The 21,213-nt window shown below is 40.6% G+C and overlaps 1 protein-coding gene across 1 annotated transcript; it reads left to right on the top strand.

Annotated features, from left to right (window-relative positions):
* The first annotated feature begins 19,643 nt into the window (after positions 1 to 19,643).
* ankrd9 (ankyrin repeat domain 9) lies at positions 19,644 to 21,071 on the top strand. The gene has a single exon (XM_042072200.1). It carries the CDS (start codon positions 20,008 to 20,010, stop codon positions 20,881 to 20,883), a length of 876 nt encoding a protein of 291 aa, XP_041928134.1. The 5' UTR covers positions 19,644 to 20,007; the 3' UTR covers positions 20,884 to 21,071.
* The last annotated feature ends 142 nt before the right edge of the window (positions 21,072 to 21,213 follow it).

The following is a 21,213-nucleotide window of genomic DNA, read 5'->3' as shown; positions in this document are numbered from 1 at the left end:
ACCTGGAACCGACGGGTTTCCTGTTGAATATTATAAAGAGTATACAGACATAATTTCTCCAGTTCTGACTAAGGTGTACGAAGAGGCTTTTCAGACCGGCTCACTTCCACCATCTCTGAACGACGCACTTATATCACTGATTCCTAAAAAAGGCAGAGACCATACAGATCCTGCCAATTTCAGGCCAATTAGCCTGATTAATGTAGATAGCAAAATACTGGCCAAGGTTCTGGCTTTGAGGCTAGAAAAAGTTTTACCAGACATTATACACTCTGACCAGGTTGGTTTCTTACAGGGTAGATCTTCTTCTGATAATTTACGAAGGCTTATACACTTGATATGGTTGAATTCCTCCAGCACTGCACCAGTGGCCGCAGTCTCATTGGATGCAGAGAAGGCCTTTGACAGGGTCGAGTGGGGTTTTCTTCACTCGACCCTGTCAAGATTTGGGTTTGGAGCTGGTTTCATGAAATGGATCACGATTCTTTACAGTAATCCTAAGGCAGCAGTCATGACAAATGGTCTGATCTCATCATTTTTTAACCTCTCCAGGGGAACACGACAGGGGTGTCCTCTATCACCACTTTTATTTACAATCGTTTTGGAACCTCTGGCCATAGCTGTAAGAGCAAATCCCTCCATCAAAGGAGTGGAAGGAGGGGGTAGCGACCATAAGCTAATGCTTTATGCTGACGACATACTTTTTCTAACCAGTGACCCACAAAACTCCCTACCTGCCTTAATGGAGACCATCGATGGATATTCTCATCTTTCAGGTTATAAAATTAATTGGACCAAATCTGAAGCAATGCCAATATCCAAACATTGTCATCCACATGTAATGACACAGTATAACTTTAAATGGGTCCCAAAGGGCATGGTCTACCTGGGTATCAAGTTGAGTCCAGACTTAAGTGAAATGTTTGCATTAAATTATGACCCATTGCTTCAAAAAATCAAGACGAATATAGGGAAATGGGAGAGGTTAAAACTGACCTTATGTGGCAAAGCAAATGTCATCAAAATGGTAGTTGCACCACAAATTAACTATATATCCATGATGCTCCCGCTCAGCATACCAGAACATATTCTTAAACAGCATGATAATCTCATCAAGGAATTTCTTTGGGCGGGGAGGAAACCTAGGTTTAAAATGAGCAAACTGTTTGCACCTAAAGATAAAGGTGGGCTGGGTTTACCTGATATTAGACTGTATAACTTGTCTTTTGAAATGGCTAAGATAGCTAAACACTGGATTGGAGGGGTGTCTGGTTTAAAATGGGTCACCATAGAGGAGAGTCTCGCCAAACCTTTTCATCCTATACAGGTATTATCCCAAAAGGTGACTGGTTTGGAGAGAGATAAAAACCCAATTATTAAGCACTCTAGGGAGGTTTGGGCAAAAATTCATAAGCTACATAAAATCTCACATCACAAACAGCAATATGCCTCACTATGGCTTAACCCAGAAATTAAAATAGGGAAACAAACAGTGTTTTGGAAAAGGTGGGTAGAGAATGGACTTCATACAATTAATGACCTCTACAAAGATGGCTTTTTTAAATCTTTTGCTGAGCTAACTCAGGAGTATGATCTCAGAGAGAAAGGTGACTTTTGGAAATACCAAAACAGATTAGACACTGCATAATGGGAAAAAGTCAGCCAATAAAAGAAGACAATCCAGTAGTTGATTATTTCCAATATCCACGTAATCATAAAGCATCAGTATTTTACAATAAATCCATCTGTTTGAACAGGAGCACATGTGAAAATCTAAGAATAATTTGGCAGAGGGATCTTGAGTGTGAAATTGATGAAGATAATTGGGAGCAAATTCTGGCAGATAATGGTAAATATATTAAAGAAATTAGATGTAGATTTATTCAATACAAAATCTTACACAGATTTTATTGGACACCATGCAGACTTTTTAGAATAGGACTAATAACTAGTAATATATGTTGGAAATGTAAAAAGGAAACAGGCACATTTCTGCATCTCATGTGGGATTGTGCTATGGTCAAGCCATTCTGGTGTAGAATATTGGGGTTTCTTGAGACGTGGATAGGAGTGGACCTACCGGTGTGTCCACGCTTATGTCTTCTAGGAGATAAAACTGTAATACCACAGCTGACAAAAGATGTTCACTCAGTGCTGATGGTTGGGTTGACCTCAGCTTCTAGAATTATACTACGACATTGGAAGTCACCTATAAATCCAACATTCCAGGACTGGAAAGTTTTAATGAGCCAGACAGTGTCGTATGAGGTCATGCTTGCTAGAATAAAGGGTAGAGGACCGGTGGTATTGGGTAGCTGGGATTTCTTTGCAGAGTACCTGACCTCTGGACTTGTACTTTAACTACTGGGATGTGCTAGGAAGACTATGCACATTCATCTTCTCTGCTTTTATGTTCTTGTATGGTGTTTATTAGATTATACTTTGTGCTTTATCTTTAGCACTTATTTATTTTTCTTCTTCTCAACCAGGAACACTTATCTAAATATGTTAATTTAACTGTCTGACCGTGCTTGTCTTGTCCGAATGAGATATGTACCACAATTGTTCAAATAAAAACTTTAATTATAAAAAAGAAAATGCAATATCATTCTGCTTTAATCGCCCCTCTCTTCAGTTAAGATGTTCAGAACTGCACCACATTTTATGTGTATGATTAACCTGGCATTCTCTGGGGGTATGCCATGTTTCGTAGAATTTCATCCATGGGGGGGGGGGGAGGGGGGTCTAAAAAAATTAAGTTATGTGTACATTTAGTGACTGTACACTCATTGGCCTAGATGGTGGTGCACACATATACACACGCGCACACACACACAGGCACGCACATATTAGTCTTCATTATCGTTATGAACAAGTCAAGTGCGACAACTTACAAGAGAGGAATATATATCTGTGATATCATTATTTTTCGAAAGAAAATACCGTGTTGTGCTGCCTATATGGTTGCTGATGTGTACAGCCCGGACGTGGTAAATGTTTGCATTATATCCCTCGGGACCCTATGTGGGAACAGAACAGAGTGTCAGAAGGATGAACGAAGCCGAATAATTTTTCCTTGTTGTGTGAGGTAAGAACATTTCTATCATGGACTTTTGTAAAGAAAACACATTTGGAAAATATTGTTGTAGGCCTACCCTTGTTTTGTTGTTCATGGGATGCTTCAAAAAAAGTTACGCTACTAACTAAACACCGGGCTGGGACATTTCTGCTCAAAGTCTCAAAAAGCATCTGAGTCAACGTTCATTCCCAAACACCCATATAGGCTACTTCAATCAATCCTCTGTTTTCAAAGGTGATTCAAGTAAGGAAGAGCATGGCCCAAAGTAAAGTAACTGACTGAAACTACATAAATTCGTCAAAGTGAATAATTTGTGTCAACTCGCCGCAATGTAGATTTATTAACGCACCCGTGATGATCTACATCTCCATTTAAACTGACAAATGTTTTAGAGCGCACGTTGATGTATCCAGGGCAGGGCTGTAGGCTACCTACACATATTTGTTGCACGTGCTACAAAAATCATTCTTTGCAATGGATGATTTAGTACCAACGTTACACCGGTCCGATACAGTTTTGCCTATGGCTACCGTGAGACTGAGATGCTTTTTGTTTGTTCGAAGTGCGTGTTTAGGGTGTGAGAGGGGAGTCGATGTGCTTTGATTCCAGCTTGGTAGTTGTAGTCTATGCGATTATTAAACAAATTACGTGTGAAGTATCCAAACAACGCTTTTATGGCTGCTTTAGCCACAGACCTTGAGCTACTGTACAGTGGGTTGGGTTCCATTTAGAAGTGTCCACTTCATTCGCGCTTTCCGTGATTAACACAGCTGCGTGTATTAGGATACTACTGATATGCAAAACGATTAACTTTTCGCCAAGAGGTGGCATCTTAAATCCGCTTGATACTGTAAACCATAGCCTTAATCTAGACGCGCCACTAGCGGCCGCAAATTACATTTGCTGCCAGGGCTAGTCTAGCAACTCTCCGTTGGCTTGTGAGCTCCAGAAATCGAAACTTAATCAGGCCAATGAAATCGTGTATAGAGTGGTTAGGTGGGCTTAACATAATGATTGATGGCAGAGTTGAAACGGTTTGGCTTGAATTCCCTGCTACTTGAAAACAAACTAGATGTACCGCATAGCGGTACAAAATATGACCGCCGCTCAGTCCTGTACATCCATTCCGCGAAAATAAATCACACTTCAATTTGTCTCCATATTTTACTCCATCCCCCACTCTTGAAACTTTTGTGTATGCTTGTTTGGCATGCCTGAGTGTGTGTGTGCGGCTGCACAGAAAGTAGCCTACTGGTGCTGAAAAGGTGAATAGATTGTAGAATAGTCAAAGAAGATGTAGCATTGTTATAAAACCTTTAAAATCTCTAAACAATCACAAGTAGGGCAGTTCATCACAGTTCATCCATTGCAACTGGATTGATGAAATGTCACTTACACCTGTAGGCTACATTGTATTTGGGAAAAGCAAAAGGTATCAGCATAATGTTTTTTTTATTTTTTTTTTTTATGTATTTATAAACAAAAACATCTCTGTCAGTTCCATGCCGTTTTCAACAGCTATCAAAAACAAAAGGTCATTTTTGGATGGATGGATTTTTTGTGAATGTTTCTTCTTCTACATAAGATTTGTGTCATCTTTAGTTCATGTAATACTTTATTGTCAATGCACAAATTAAGTAACAGTAGTCTGAAACGTTATTGTTAATGCACAAATTAAGTAACAGTAGCCTAGTCTGAAACGAAATGCTGTTTTACATCTAACCAGTGGTGCACTGACATGTCCAAATGGGCCTTGATGAAATGCGTCGCTAGACTGTTCATACACATTTTAACGGGCCAAAGTTGAAGAGCTTTTGTCCGTTATTGTTCGTGCAAATATAGGCTGATTCATGTTCCCTTGCATTGTTTAGTGTCCATTGTTTTTCCAACCGACTTTTAACTTCCAACAAAATTACGTCTCACTGCAACGATGCGCCATCTAGTGGACAAACGACTACTTATCACCAATACTGAAAATGCAGCCATGATGATGATGATGAATATTTATTTTGGCTTTCTTTTGATCCTACTGAATTTGTAATTATGTATCGGCCGTTCTAATACCGATAGTATGTGGGTGCCTGTGTGTGTGCATGTTTATATGTGTGCACCGCCATTTACAGGCCAATGAGTGTACAGTCACTAAATGTACACATAACCTAATTTTTTTAGACCCCCCCATGGATGAAATTCTACGAAACTTGGCATACCCCCAGACCCCCAGAGAATGCCAGGTCAATCATACACATAACATTTGGTGCAGTTCTGAACATCTTAACTGAAGATAGGGGCGATTAAAGCAGAATAATATTGCATTTTCATTTTTTACCGGGGGGTGGGGGGGTTGGGTGCAAATCACAAATGAGTGATTATGAGCCAGGTTGATGTGGGCCCTTGAGACCAACATACCATAAAAGATTCACAGAGAACTGTGTCTGCCCTACCCTCCTTTCGGGGGGTCCAGTCCAGCGGGGGGGCTGCAGATCAAAACGAAAAATGACGGTTCCATGCTATCCATGTGGGGGTACATGCCCACCAAGTTTTGTGTACCCCGGTCTTTCAGTGTCCCGGGAATCCTTGTTGGTGTACGTCACTAAATGTACACATAAATTATTTTATTGTAAGGCCCCCCATGACCGAAAGTACACAAAACTTGGCATGCATTTGGAGGGTGTCATAATGATCCTACACTTTTAATTTCGTGCAGTTTTGACCTTGTCAGCCAGAGATATTGTGATGAAAACACCTAATTTTTTGCTTTTTAATTTTTAACTAGGTGGCGCTATACATGAAATAAGTGGTAATGGGATGGGTTGACATGCCCCCTTAAGACCAACATACAAAAAAAAGGTGGACCTCCTAGGCCCTACGGTTCTCGAGATATTCACAGAAAACTGTCTCCGGCCACCTACAGGCCAGTTGGTGTATAGTAACATAAATTAATTTATTGTGTGGCCCCCCATGAACGGAATTCCACAAAACTTGGCGTGCATACAGAGGGTGTCATAATGATCCTACACTTCCAATTTCGTGCAGTTTTGACTATGTTAGGTCACAGATACCTTCAATTACACCACCTCATTTTTACTTTTTTGTGTTTAACTAGGTGGCGCTATACATGAAATGAGTGGTTATGGAATGGGTTGACATGGCCCCTTGAGATCAACATACAAAAAAAAATGGTCCTCCTAAACCCTACGGTTTTCGAGATATTCACAGAAAACTGTGTCTGCCCTACCCTCCTTTCGGGGGGTCCAATTCAGCGGGGGGGCTACAGATCAAAACGAAAAACAATGGTTCCATGCTATCCATGTGGGGTTACATGTCCACCAAGTTTCGTGTACCCCGGTCTTTCAGTGTCCCGGGAATCATTGACGGAAATTTGGGCATGCGAAAAAGAAAAAAAAAAAAAAAAGAAAAAAAAAAAAAAAAATCTGACTAAACCTATATGACCGCCGCTTCGCTGCGCGGCGGTCATAATAAGATGGATGTTGCTGCTGGCGAACAGTGTGACACGAGTTAAGTTTTTATTAAGTAGGCAAACGTTTGAACTAGCCAACTAGCTCCGCTGGTGGGAAACGCATGGGGGGGGGGGGGTTGGGGCGCCAGTGCGTGGATATCTCAATCGCAAAATTAAACAATATTTCTATCAAACCTACCAATTTATCAATTTCTACCATGGACTATAGGCTGGGTGAACTCAGCCTGATCTGCCGGCTATTTCTTTTTCGATTTCTTAAAAGATTGAGCTTGGCCTGGCGAAAGCCAGACTAACCATGGACCTCAATTGTTGCAAAATGCAAGGGAACATGAATGTATGTATTTGCACGAACAATAACGGACGGTAGCTCTTCAACTTGGCCCGTTAAAATGTGTATGAACAGTCTAGCAACGCATTTCATGAAGGCCCTTTTGGACATATCAGTTATTTGCACCACTGGGTAAAACTACATTGTTTTAGAGCATTGACAATAAAGCTGAATATCATATAAACTAGATGACTAAACTTATGCATATGTAGAAGAAGAAGAAACATTCACAAAAATCCATGACATGACCTCTCTTCTTGATAGCTGTTGAAAACTGCATGGAACTGACAGGGATTGTTTTGTTTAATAATAATAAATAAATAAATAAATAAATAAATACATTATGCTGCTACCTTCTGCTTTTCCCAAATACAATGTAGCCTACAGGTGTACCTTTCATCAGTCCAGTTGCAATGGATGGACTGTGATGAACTGCCCTACTTGTGATTGTTTAGAGATTTTAAAAGTTTTATAGCAATGCTACAATTTTTTTGGCGTGCTACAAATCTATTCACCTTTGCAGCGCCAGTAGGCGACTTTGTGTGCGGCCCGCACACACACATTCCAAACAAGCATACACAAAAGTTTCAAGAGTGGGGGATGGAGTAGAAGATGGAGACAAATTCATTAATATGATTTATTTTTGCGGAATGGATGTACAGGACTGAGCGGCAGTCATATTTTGTACCGCTATGCGGTACATCTAGTTTTAATTAATCAAATAGCAAACATCCTGACTTACATCCTCATATGCACATCTCATTTCCAAATAATAGCCTACAGACAAGGACACAAGTTACTCTCCTTCTTAAAGTGAAAGGCACCTATAGACCTACACACACAATATAATGTAATCATGACATTAAAGTGTTGGGTTATGAAAGTTATTAACAATTAAGTTACTCAAACTTGTTTAATTTTCTTTCTCTACAGATATTTCCCATTATAGAGCAGATGGTTCTGTGCAACCTCTCCTAAAGGTATTACGCAAGATACAGCATGGAAATAGGAAGAGGCCACTAAATTACTTCTGATACAGAGACTTCAAATGGTTGGAGTATTCCATATTTAGTATTTTGCTACACCTTCCGTAATTTTTTGCTTCCAAATTCCCCATCGTCTGTCTTCAAATTAGAATCAGGCTTTTCTAACTGGAAGCAAGACAGTGGCTTCAAAGACCATTCCAAATCAGACCATTGTAAAAATAATTACATAAAACATGTGTAAATATGATGTAGTTGTTGCTCACATGCTGTGTGTGTGTGTGTGTGTGTGTGTGTGTGTGTGTGTGTTTGTTTGTTTATTTAAATGTATGCAAACTGGCAGGGAAAGTGGTTTCTCTTATCAACAAAAGGGGAAAGCCCCAAACACATGCACCATGGCCCCCCAACCTGGTCAGCAGATCAAGCCCAATGAAACATGGGTCCTAGGTGCTGCAGCCAGAATAGATGACGCCTGACACAGTCGCCTCTCTTCCATCTTTGCTCTGGTGCATATGAGTCGAGATGAAGGACCTCAGGACGTGCTCCACCTTGGCTGCAAGGCTGCCACCACGGAACCCGGGGGCACTGAGGCGCACGTGATCGTGCGTCTGCTCTGGCTACAAGCTTGTTCTTGTTGACTGTCAATGAAGGTGGACAGCCCTGGCGAGCGTACACACAGACAGATCACATAGGCACCCAAGCTCTCTCCCTCTCATTGTGGCGGTGAGCGTTTAGCTCGTCACAGGTGCAGTAAACACTTGTTTCCCCATTCCATTCAGAGCTGACTAGCTAAGATATCTTGATGCTGCTGGACATAAGCTTTATGCATCTTAGGTATGCAAAAATGTGTTGTGTAATGAGTAGTAATCCAAATTAAAACAAATTTTGTTTATTTAAAAGGACATTTTGTTTGTTTATTTGTCTTTGATGTGTAAATCACTGGATTTGGAGATTACAGAAACTGCAAGCTTACACGTGTGACACATGGTCAAGTTATGCAACATGTTATGAAAGTGGGTACATCTCGCTTCATCTGCACAATTCGTGTTCTCTTTTCTGCGAAGATTTAAAATAAAGAAACTGGTGAGAGGGTGTTGCAATTGCAATAACTGCCAGAGTATCCAAATACACCCAATACCTTAACACTAAAATACTGCATCATAGACAATTAAACTTGCAGTTTTTTCCACTAATTGTGATTTACATTTAATTGATGAATGTTGTACAATAAACACCACAGTCTGATTCTTTTCAAACCATTTGAGAAATCTATCTGTAGTTATGAATGCCATTTAATACTGTAGCATGTGCAACAACTCTGGTGGCATGATGAAAAAACAATTGCAGTATTCTTGCACAATGCACATATCAGGTCTACAAGACTTTACATAGCAGTTTTACAAACTCTCCTACCCTTAAAATTTGTAAGCCAAATGCAAAAAAAACCCCACAACAAATAATCAAGATGCTCATAAGTAAGAGGAATATACTGGTAAACATTGTCTTATCATTGTTCCTAACAAAATTGGGAAGGAGATGACTGAACACTTTGACAGATTGAAGATTTCATTGAACAGCTACAGCTGGAACACAGCAGCAATTACATTACTGTTAAAACCCAACAAAGATCCACCTCACCCCTCTAGCTACCGATCTCTCTCACTATTGAATACTGACTTGAAAATTATCACAAATGCACTAGCAACCAGAATAGAAACAGTCACTCCCACACTCATTCATCCAGATCAGACAGGCTTCATAAATAATAGACACAACACAGATAACGTCCACAGACTTTTCAACCTATTCAATATATCGTTAGAAAGACAACAGAAAATCATTATCATTTCACTTGATGCAGAAAAAGCTTTCAATAAGGTAAATTTTTATTCAATACACTTTATAAGTTTGGTTTTGAAGAGTCGTTCATCCACTGGATTAAAATACTGTACACATCACCCAGGGCCACCATTACCACTAACGGAATCACTTCACAGAGTTTCACACCGCATCAGGGCACCAGACAGGGATGCCCCCTCTTGCCTTCCCTCTTTGCCATTTTCATTGAACCTCTCGCAGCAGCAATAGCAGCGACAAAACAGCATAATCAAAAGAAATTCAGGTAGCCAACGTACAACACAAAATCAGTTTATATGCAGATGATCTTTTACTTTATTTACAGAACCCACAAGTATCACTTCAAAAAAACATTCAATCAACAGATTCTCCCTTGTCTTACATTACACAATCAACTGGAATTAATCAATTTTACTACCCTTCTCAGATGATGCATGGGATCCAGGAGCTCAGGACACTTCCCTCCACCTTCACACAGGCAACATCAAGGACCTTGGGATTCAGATTTCCCCCAGGCTGTCAGAGCTTTTCACCCTCAATTACACCTCCCTCCTCAGGAAAGACAAATACAAACACTGGTCTGAACACCCACTCACACACTCACTCAATTGGAAGAATAGCTGCAGTCAAAATGAAAACCCTAGCCCAGATTAACTACCTTTTTCTATGATCCCCATCATTCCTACAGATAAATGGTTCAAAACCTTAACAACACAGTTTTATTGGAAAAACAAAAAACCCAGAATATCACTCTCAACACTACAAAATAAAAAAAATCACATGGGGGGCTTGAGGCACCAAACATCCATCACTACTTCCTGGCAAATCAATTACAGTACCTTAAATGGATCAATATACACAAGCACAATTACCCGTGGCTGGAATTGGAACAAAACCAATGTACAAATATCCCAATTGCAGACCCCCCCCCCCCCCCATCCCCTCACAATCAATCAAGAAATCCAACTTCTGCCAATGTATTACCATCTTTTCAACTCTGACAGCCTGGTGGAAAACAAACCAAATCACAAAATCATCACTAGAATTAAACAAGTTCACCCCACTCTGGCACAACCCAGTATTCATGATACAGAACAAACCTCTTTATTTCTCCACATGGGCACAAAAAGGAATGGTAACACTTTACTTGACAGTATCGACATAAGAGTGACATGACACTGTCATGATACATGAGCCCTAACCCTAACCTCTAACCCTAATCCTAAACCTAACCCTAACTTGTTATGACAAAAACCGAATGTCACTTATTAACAGAGGCGTTATGTCATAAACATTTATGACTTGTTTATGACACGTTCATGACAGTGACATGTCACTCTTATGTCGATATTGTCAAATAAAGTGTAACCAAAGGAATCACACATCTTCACCACCTATTTGAGAACCACAATTTAGGGTTTTCACACAGAAATATGGGGTTGGGAGAGAACCTTCAATATCAACAACTTACACTTAAAATTAAAGATAAAACCACACTTACCAACACCACATTACAACCCTCTCTATAGATAAACAATAACACTCCCAACAACCAAGTGGGAAACCGACCTGGCCTTCTCTCCCAACCCTGATACAACAAATCTGTAAGAATATATTTTAATGACCGATAGCACAAACCTGCAACTTATACAATATAAAGTCATCCACAAAACTCACATCACCCAAAGTAAAATGTTCAAAATGGGCCTAGCCAACACCGATATCTGTTCACAAAGCACTTTAGGTAGCACAGACAACTATTTGGACGCCATGTGGCGCTGTCAACCATTTTACTCTTTCTGGATCACAGTCACTGTCCACCATCCTGAGCTACAGAATCCCATCATCCCCAACACTCTGTCTCATTGGTGACATCTCCGAAATCCATATCCCGCAAAAATTCAGGAATTCGTTGCTCATCTCTCTAGCTGTCGCTAAGAAAGTAGTCCTCCAAAACTGGAAATCAAAGAAATCTTGCCACATCAATCACTGGACTAATTTAATCTCAGAACACATTTCAATGGAGAAACACAATGCACACAGAAGGAAGCAAATATCAGCCTTTGAAGACACCTGGTCCCTAAATTCTAAATTCCACAAAAACATAACTACAAGCCGTGTACATTACCAGACACATACCTCCCTGTTACTTTCTGTAAAGTTTATTTATTTTCTTTTTCTTTTTCTTTTTGTTTTTGCCCCTGCAGCTACCACTTTACACACACATAGGCACACACTATCCACACTCATGCATAACATGTTTCCAAACCCCTCTCAACACCCTAACCCTGACCAGCAAATGTGAATCTCAGATCATTCTACCCAATCATTAATAATACGTCCTTGTGTTTGTCAACTGTCTGTCACCTTGTCGTGTCTTATATGTTATGTGTTACTCTGAAAGTGGTGCTATAATCTCCCCTCCCCTTATGTACCCAGAGTCTCACTAAACTGGGTGAATGGTTACGGTAGGACAAAAAGTAAATGCACTTAGATCTAAGTCTGTATTGTAACATATTGTGTATGCTATATATATATATATATATATATATATATATATATATTGCTTTATTTAAAAAAAAGTTGTCCTCCAAAGAGGTAGACAGCTGGAAGAGTTAATTGCTCACCTAAAGTGGAAAAAGCATGGTCAAAGATTTCTATTCAAAGAGCCTTGATGAAGCAAATTGACACTGTATTCCCACCTGGGAATACAATGAAGAGGTTCACGGGAGATGTACAGTATATTTCAGGCAGGTGGCTCCTCAACTTTGTGCCATCCCATAATGCTCCTGACATGGCAACGTCAAATTTAGGGTGAGCCACGGTCAAGTCAGCAGCTGATCTCGAAACCCCCGTCGTAGCTGGATCTAGCAGCTTCTGGCAGCCCAGGCATGCCTGTCAGTGGCCTGGGTGGGGAATTGGGGAAGCTCTTGACGGAGCTTGTGTCAGACACACACTAACAGAGCAGTGTCATTATAACACTGCTTAAACAACAAATCCAAGGCAGCTTGAGATTGAAATTGGACTGGTATCAGAACAGAAACTACATTTTATGTGTATGTAAATACTGTTTACATATTTCCTGTGTTCTCTTGTCATATACTAGTTAAGAGTGAGTGAGACTGAGACTTTTTCACTGTATACAGTACTTTGCAAAAGTCTTAGGCACCTTACATGTTTTGCTTTACATGGGATGGGTTATAAGAAAACACCTTTTTGTTGACTGTTGTTATGGAACATCAGAAGCAATGGCACTTGGTATAGTATACAGCACTCACCGACGCACTTATTCTTACTGTACTCTAATGTTTTTTTAAACTGTCCTAAAATTGTGAGAATTGTTCTAAAACTTACTGTTTACCATGTTGTTAGTCGCTTTGGTTAAAAAGCGTCAGCCAAATGTAATGTAATGTAATGTAATGTATAGTACTGTGGACCCCAACTGTGAAGATACACTGCCCCCTAGTGGATGAAATAAGTACATGTTCTGCTGCACCAGGTGTGTATGTTTGTGTGTGGAACCTATTGGAAATGAAATGGACATTTGTATGCTGGTCCACAATGAAGTTAGATGTGATCAATTGTGAGGGCCAGAATGTATTGACTCCACAGAGATGCACCTGGGTGTGTTTGGTTTTGGACCTTGTCAGTGACCAGGTAGGCCTATCCTTCTACAAGACCACAGCTGACAGTGGTTATGGTTATAGTTATAGTTATGGTATTTAGCAGACACTTTTGTCCAAAGCGACATACAAATAACAACAATACAAAGTTAAATTTAACAGTAAACAAGTTGCTAAGACTACATTAAGGAGAATAACAATAATATACAACAATGTAAATTCAATCAATGGCCTAATGAAAATAAATACTATAATATACAAACCATAAAGTGCATGTTGATCAGAAATGCCTTCCCCTCTTGAAAGACCCAAAACTATCACAGGAACGTGTCCTTTATACAGTCAAGCTTTCCAAGTCAAGCACATCCCTTTTCACCGTTTTGGATGGGTGCTGGATCCGAGGAAATAGTTCAAAAGTAAAAGAGAGTGATCCGCACACCATATAGCTCCCATGGAAGTTTTTTTTTTATTATTTTACGTGCTGCAACGTTTCGAGCCCCTGGCTCTTCCTCAGGCAACCAACAAGTGTTTCACAATGTACCATCAATATATCTACATTTGCCCTTACTCACACGTGAATCCAATTAGATAATCAATTCCATAAACACACTTGTTGGTTGCCTGAGGAAGAGCCAGGGGCTCGAAACGTTGCAGCACGTAAAATAATAAAAAAAAAACCTTCCATGGGAGCTATATGGTGTGCGGATCACTCTCTTTTACTTGTGTCCTGTTGTTTGTCATATTAACTTTATTTTTAACTCTGCTATGTCTCTCTCCCACCACCTCCATGAACCAACATATTGTTTGCTGGATGACATACAACATCACTGCAGAAAAAGTTCTTGTTACAAGTGCAACACGAGACATCACCTTTTGGATCAGGTCCTATAAGCAGAGACCTCTTTCATCTTGTTTCTCACTATATTTAAATCCAAACTCAGGACTTCAGGACTGTATAGCTCTCTGTTTTAGGTGCGGTACGAGAGATGAGATGCATGCGAAAGGTACATCAATTAATGACGACAACATATGTGACAGGTGTGGCACAGGTGTGACTCAGCCCATTCTTGTGTGGTTAGGGTTGTAAGCCACCCCAGTGTGGTCAACCTGATGCACTATGATGGGAGGAATGATGCACACTGTCCTGGAACTATGAACTTTTTGTTAATAAAACAAAATTTCCATATCAATTCTTAACCCAATACTTGCGTGGAAAAGTGTGTCTTTTAACTTGTGCTGCAACTATTTGGGAAATGTTCCCTATTGTATGGTGTTTCCACCAGGCAACATTACCCAATTTGGCTTGATTAAACAAAATGAGACATCCATTTGATTGAATAATTCTTCAGCATGGGTGGGAACCCCAGTGCTAACCAATGCAATTGCAAAAAAGAGGTCACATGAATCTCAGTCATTTTGCTTCCTCATTCAGGGCTTCTGTACTGTAGGTGTCTTGCAACATCAAATGTTCCCTTGCAGAAATGGCATTTTTCAGTTATTTCCTTCCAGTAAATCATCAAGAACAAATATGAGCAACCTTTATTGATAAATAAGATGTGTTATCAACAACTTTTCATAACATATCAATGTAGGTGTCATCAGGGATGAGGAAAAAAGCATCGAGATGTATCTTAAAATAAAATATAAAATTTGAAGTGCATCAAAATAAACCTCAAATATAGTAGGCATGTATCAAAAATATATAAAAATATTTATATGGAAATTAGGGAAATGCCACACTGGCCAGTGTGAAGATGACCTGCTATTAAAAAGGTATGGGACTCTGGGACCATAAAACTAAAATAAAACGAACACAATAACACAGTTAAACTAACCTCCATCTTCATATAAAAAATAAAATATGATTAGATTCAGCAGTTCAGCTACTGTCCTTGTTCCTGTATGTTGAGCAATCCCGTGAGGATCAGAAATAATGAGATAGAAGAGAGATGTGTAAAAACAGCTCAAGAATGGGTTGTGTTGATGGGGTATAAAACATGCAGAAAGTTCTTGGCTTTACCCTGCAGCACAAGGTGTGGTCCATAGATCAGAGATGAGGACAGTAATCCATTCCAGACCCAGTCTGGGGAAGCCCTCTCTTTCTTCAGGCCAGAACATCTACAGGCCTCTGCAGGCCTTTAGGTTCCATTGACATAATACGGACTGGACATTGGTTCCATGGAACACAAAAAACTTTGTGATGCAATCATGGCTTGGATGAAAAGGTTCTAAAATCATATTTATCTAATTTTCAAACATCTGTCTCCTATTCACTGTGATTTACAACTCTATACAAGTTCCCTATCCAAATAATGGTCTTGATATTATTTTTTAACCTTTGATACAACACTTCCTTAGTGAACTAAGGACTTGCATTAAACAAGGTAATTTTTTATTTTTTAATTATATTGTGAAATATTTCACCTAATAAATAAAATATATTAAATAAATTCCAACATCCACACATAATTCTGATTTAGTTATTTCACATAATTACTTCAGTTTTAGTTGAGAATAAAATGTTTTCTACATTTTGCCCTTTAGTTTCCAACACCTCTCTTAAAACTGAGTGAGGAAATGCGAACCCGTGACAGCAGCAGGAAGAGGAAACTGTCCTCTCGACAGTCTCGCCGAGCTGTTTAATCAAACAGCGGCTACTACTTGCTGTCTAGCCAAGATGGACACTCCTCACAGACAGGACCCTCTGTCAGTCACCACACTGATCTACAGGACCAGTTGAGAGCTGACCCCCTCTTTCTTCTGAGGGATGATGTTCTCGTAAGTGATGATGAGGACTCAAGACGGTCCAAGAGGTCCAGGCCAGTTGAGTCTTCCATGCCAACCAATGGCAGAAGGTCCCCACAACCAGCAACCTCACGAGACCTCTATGCCCCTTCAGAATTGCAACAGAGAGCAAGGTCACCATCTCCACCAAGGGCAGACATACCCATTACCACTATTAGTGATGGTGAAGATACTGCTTTACCATCTGTGACAAGTGCAAACACCTCCAATCATCATGAGTGATGATGATGATCAAGATGAACTTGAGGATGTCATTTTTGTTGCCGTGCTTCGCCCTCCTCAGATTGAGGTTGAATTCTACCTGGTGCACCAATTCATGATCATTTGGGAAACCACCAACCACCTCCCCATAAATGTCACTTATGACCTTCCCACCATGATGTGGTGCAAATAACTGACATGTCCAAATGGTCCTTGATGAAATGCATCGCTAGACTGTTCATACACATTTTAACGGGCCAAAGTTGAAGAGCTGTTGTCCGTTTTTGTTCGTGCAAATATAGGCTGATTCATGTTCCCTTGCATTGTGTAACTGAGGTCCATGGCTAGTCTGGCTTTCACCAGACTAAGCTCAATCTTTTAAGAAATCAAAAAATAAATACCGGGCAGATCAGGCTGGGTTCACCCAGCCTAGTCATAGGCACCCGATATTGTTTAATTTGCCGATTGAGATATCCACGCTCTGGCTATTCTAAATGCAAAAATGCATCAGGGAGTTATGACAAAACTGTAACTAACAAACTAGATCCTAATAGAAAGCTGTTAGCTTCCCTAAGCTACAGGTAGGCTTATAAGGTAGGCCTATTTACAACATAAATTGTCAATAGGCTATGCTGGCGACACAAATAAAATCTCCTTTGGAAATCAATGGCTTACGCCTTACAGTATCAAGCGGACTTAAACTGCCATATCGTGGCGAAAAGTTGTAATAAAATTCACGCAGCTCCATGAGTCAAGGAAAGCGCGAATGAAGTAGCCACTTCTAAATGGGACCCACTACACAATAGCTTAAGGTGTGTTGCTAAAGCAGCCATAATGAAATGAAGGTGTCATTGTTTGGATACTTCACACACACGTGCTTTTTAATTTCACAGACTACAACTACCAAGCTGGAATCAAAGCACATCGATTCCCCTCTCACACCCTGCACGCACTTAAAACAAAATAAACAGGCGTCTCAGTCTCACGCATGTAGCCTATAGGCAAAACTGTATCAGACCAGTGTAATGTTGGTAAATCTTCCATTGCACAGAATGATTTTTGTAGCACGTGCAACAAATGACAGTCATTTACATTTCAATTGTAAAGATACAATTACAGTGCTGCTATCAATTTGCTTGGTATAACCGCATTTATAGTTTTCTACAAATGCAATCAATCAAATTGGCCTCCATCACTCAACCAATGCTAACGGTAACATTAGGTCCTTATTGATATTATAAGATTAACGTACCTGCAGTAAAAACCAAGCATGTCCGATAAACATCCTCAGATTTATTTCGGCTTCAAGAAGAAATGGGAATTACATTTCATGTGAACATCGTCCTATCCTTATTAGACGTTCTCTGCGTAAACTACAGTCCTTGTAGGAAGGGTCCATTGTTTTTCCAACCCACTTTTAACTCACTGCAATGATGTGCCATCTAGTGGACAAACGACTACTTATCGCCAATACTGGAAATGCAGCCATGATGATGATGAATATTTATTTTGGCTTTCTTTTAATCCTACTGAATTTGTAATTATGTATGGGGGGGTGCAAATCACAAATGAGTGATTATGGGCCAGGTTGATGTGGGCCCTTGAGACCAACATACCATAAAAGATTCTTCATCCTCAGTGTCACGGTTCAGGTAGTTATTTAGGAAAAACTGCTTTTTTTGCGGTTCAGGGGGCCCAGCAGGGGCTATCAGTCTCTTCCCCATTGTAGGCTACTTTACTCACTGACTCGACTTTATCAGAATTCACAGATTTCACTGGCTGAGTAGCAGCAAGCGAAATGATGGTTCCTGAAGCTCCTGAAGTAAATGCTGTTATCCTAACCAACGAAACATTTAGCGCAGCTTTGAAATCTTACGTGAAAATCTAAATTAGGCTATTATGGTCTGGGTCCGGATAGGATCACGTCATTAGGATCGGATAGGATCACGTCACGTCCGCCATTTGGTGATCCCTGTTATAGAGGTATTACAGAACACCATAGAGGTACGATACACTACCATAGAACTACTATAGAAATATTGGTGTTACCTTAGTAATTTGTCTGGTGAGTGTTTTCACAACACTGTCACTGTTGCCCGCATCATGAATGACAGCACATGACAGGAGTGTGGTATCCCCACCACTCCCATGAGCTCATTAGAACTGCATGACCCCAAACCAGACCAGGTGTGTCTGTGGGAAAACACAATTAGTTAGAAGTTGAAGATAGCTTCCTGATGATGTGTTATTGACCAAAGTCACAGTCTTATCTCCTAAAACAATGTATGCAAGGTGAATGCCAGTGCTGCCATTGATATTTTGTTTTGTATCAACTGAGTGTTCTACTAGGTAAAAGAAGACACTGACATAGAATATCATGTAACACCTTTACCATCCTCCAGATTAGAAGAGTATGATTACTGTAAGTGAAGCCCCCCTCTGAACAGTTGAAGTGATATAACCCCAAATTGACCTAATCTCAGTCATGGTATGTAGGCCAAGAGCAGAGACAGACATTAAAAACATTATCTGAGAGCCTGAGGATTTTTCTTTAGCCTACTTTTTCTTTTTTCTTTTTTAAATCTGAAAGCTGAATAGATTTCAACTACTGTTTATCAGTTAAGAGCATCCTTTTAAACATGGTAGGATACAGTTATACAACTGTCCAAACAAACAAAAACATAGTTAATATTAGTTAGGGCAAAAATGTGCTGCTGCATTCGCAGTGAATAAAGAACTGTATATGCCCCTGGACATACAAGCTTTTTTGGACAACAGCCTAAAAATGGTTAAACAAAGACAGACACTTTAGTTTTCTATTCCCATATTCTATAATTTCCCATTTTTACAGCTTGCTATCTGTAATTAGCTACGCTTACGGCTAATTCATATTATTAATATAATAATCATAATATCCCTGGTGTTAATAAAGTAGTGGAATGGCTTGTGTAGTGCCGCTGTACTCTCTCACTGCAGGAGGCACACCACTCAAATGCGCTACATTACATAACGTTGGCTGGTGACCCGCCACTAAACATGCGTCCTGATCTGAATGTACTCTATGCGCGAGCGTACCCGACCGTCATACAGCCCGCTCACAAGGCGTCCGCAACAAATATGGAAAAAAGTTGAGGGTACTTTGTACTCCGATGACGCAGCAGAGCATTGCAATGCAGGGGAGCCAATGGTGTGTCCTGATGCGACAAGAGGGAACCAACTGGGGCGGCCGTTCTGGGAGTTCCCTGGACGTCATACAGAATGTGGATATATAAGCCGTAGATGGAGTTTATTGTGGGGTTTGAAGGGGGCGCGTCTCCTAGCGAGAAGCAAACAATTCGATGAGATTTGTTACTGGTTGCATGCGTAACCATAACACAACTTGGACAGTTTGTTATTCATCTTTGACAGGTTAACAGAAAGCTTTGCTGTTTTTGTTTTGTGATGAAACTCTTGGAACTGAGCGCAGAGCAGTAAGATCCATCCTGACAATTTAGAACGGTTGATGTGATAACTTTTGTCATAGTGATATCCTTACTAAAAACAACTACTAGTATAATCTGCTTTTGCACAAAAAGTGCGTTGTGCATGTCAAGTAATTGTATTGGTCAAATACGAAAGCGTGTAAGGACTTGTGACATCCAGTTTTGACTATGCCTCTCGATTTGGGAATGTATGACAGCCGTGCGGATTATAAATCCGAAAAACAGTGTCAGAGAACATCGTTCGCCTTTTACCAAGCAGTGAGGGACTTGTTACCAGTATGGGTGCTGGAGGATATGCGAACAATGGAGGTGTTTCACTGGGAGGACGATGGACGTGCGTGCGCTTACTCCCCGTGCGAGGCTATGTTGTATGCACTGGTGCACGACCATCAGCAGTACGCGAGGTACCTCCTAAATCGCTATTCAATCCAAGCGCTGGAGATGCCAAGTCGAAGCTTCTGCTGCTGTCAAGCGTCTACCACGCCGCACCTCAACATCGCCGTCCGTTACAACCGCGTCAACATTCTTAAAATGATCATGGACTCTGCCAGAGTCTTCTCGGAAACTGAGAGGCAGAGCTATCTGAACCGCCACGGTTGTGTTCACATCGATGGCGGCAAGACCGCACTGCAGCTCACTTGTGACTTGGTGCGCCCTGAATGTTTGATCCTGTTGCTGGGGCACGGTGCCTCCCCTTACGTGACGGACCGCTCTGGTGATACCCCTTTGGACTGCCTCCTGAATCAGATATGTCAGAGCGATTTCGATATGCGGCGGAAGCACGTTTGTCTTGGCTACCTCATCCTCTTCATGCCAGAGTTGCATTTCCGGATGAAGAGCCAGCTGCAAACGAACGCGCTGCAGTGGAAGACGCTCCTGGGCGAGCAGGCGTTCCAGTGGCTCTCGGGGACGGCCCCTCCGTCCCTGTTCGTGCAAGCCATGCAGAAGCTCACACAGTCCATCCCCCCTGAACAGCTGGATTCTCTTCCAGATTTCCTCAAGCCACCTGACTTCAGACTGCACCAGCTGCAGAAAATAGCATAGACTTTTTGCCACCAAAACTCAGGGATGGAATACATTGTAAATAGTTTCACAGACTGGAATGTTGGGACTTCTGCTGTAAATAACTGTTGGATATTGTGGGTATGGTTTTAAATATTGCATTTAAAAAGACTAGCATTTTAGCCATGTACAGTGTGTAAATAAAAGGTCATTTTCTTTGTAAAAAATTATATGTATATATATATCTTGCCTTATTTTGTTGCTGTGGCAGACAGACACAACACAAGTATTAACTCCTAAATACACCTGTGTGATGAAATAATCAATCAACCTTAAAATCACCCACTGCCTAATTGCACAGCGTTAAACAGA

The sequence above is a fragment of the Alosa sapidissima genome, chromosome 19, assembly GCF_018492685.1.
Source record: "Alosa sapidissima isolate fAloSap1 chromosome 19, fAloSap1.pri, whole genome shotgun sequence".
Lineage (NCBI taxonomy): Eukaryota > Metazoa > Chordata > Actinopteri > Clupeiformes > Clupeidae > Alosa > Alosa sapidissima.
Note: the sequence above shows the minus strand (reverse complement) of the source record. Positions and strands in the feature narration are given on the sequence as shown.

Bases quoted from the DNA above. Each gene is read 5' to 3' on its own strand.
- ankrd9 (XM_042072200.1), top strand. From the start codon at position 20,008: ATGCCTCTCGATTTGGGAATGTATGACAGCCGTGCGGATTATAAATCC.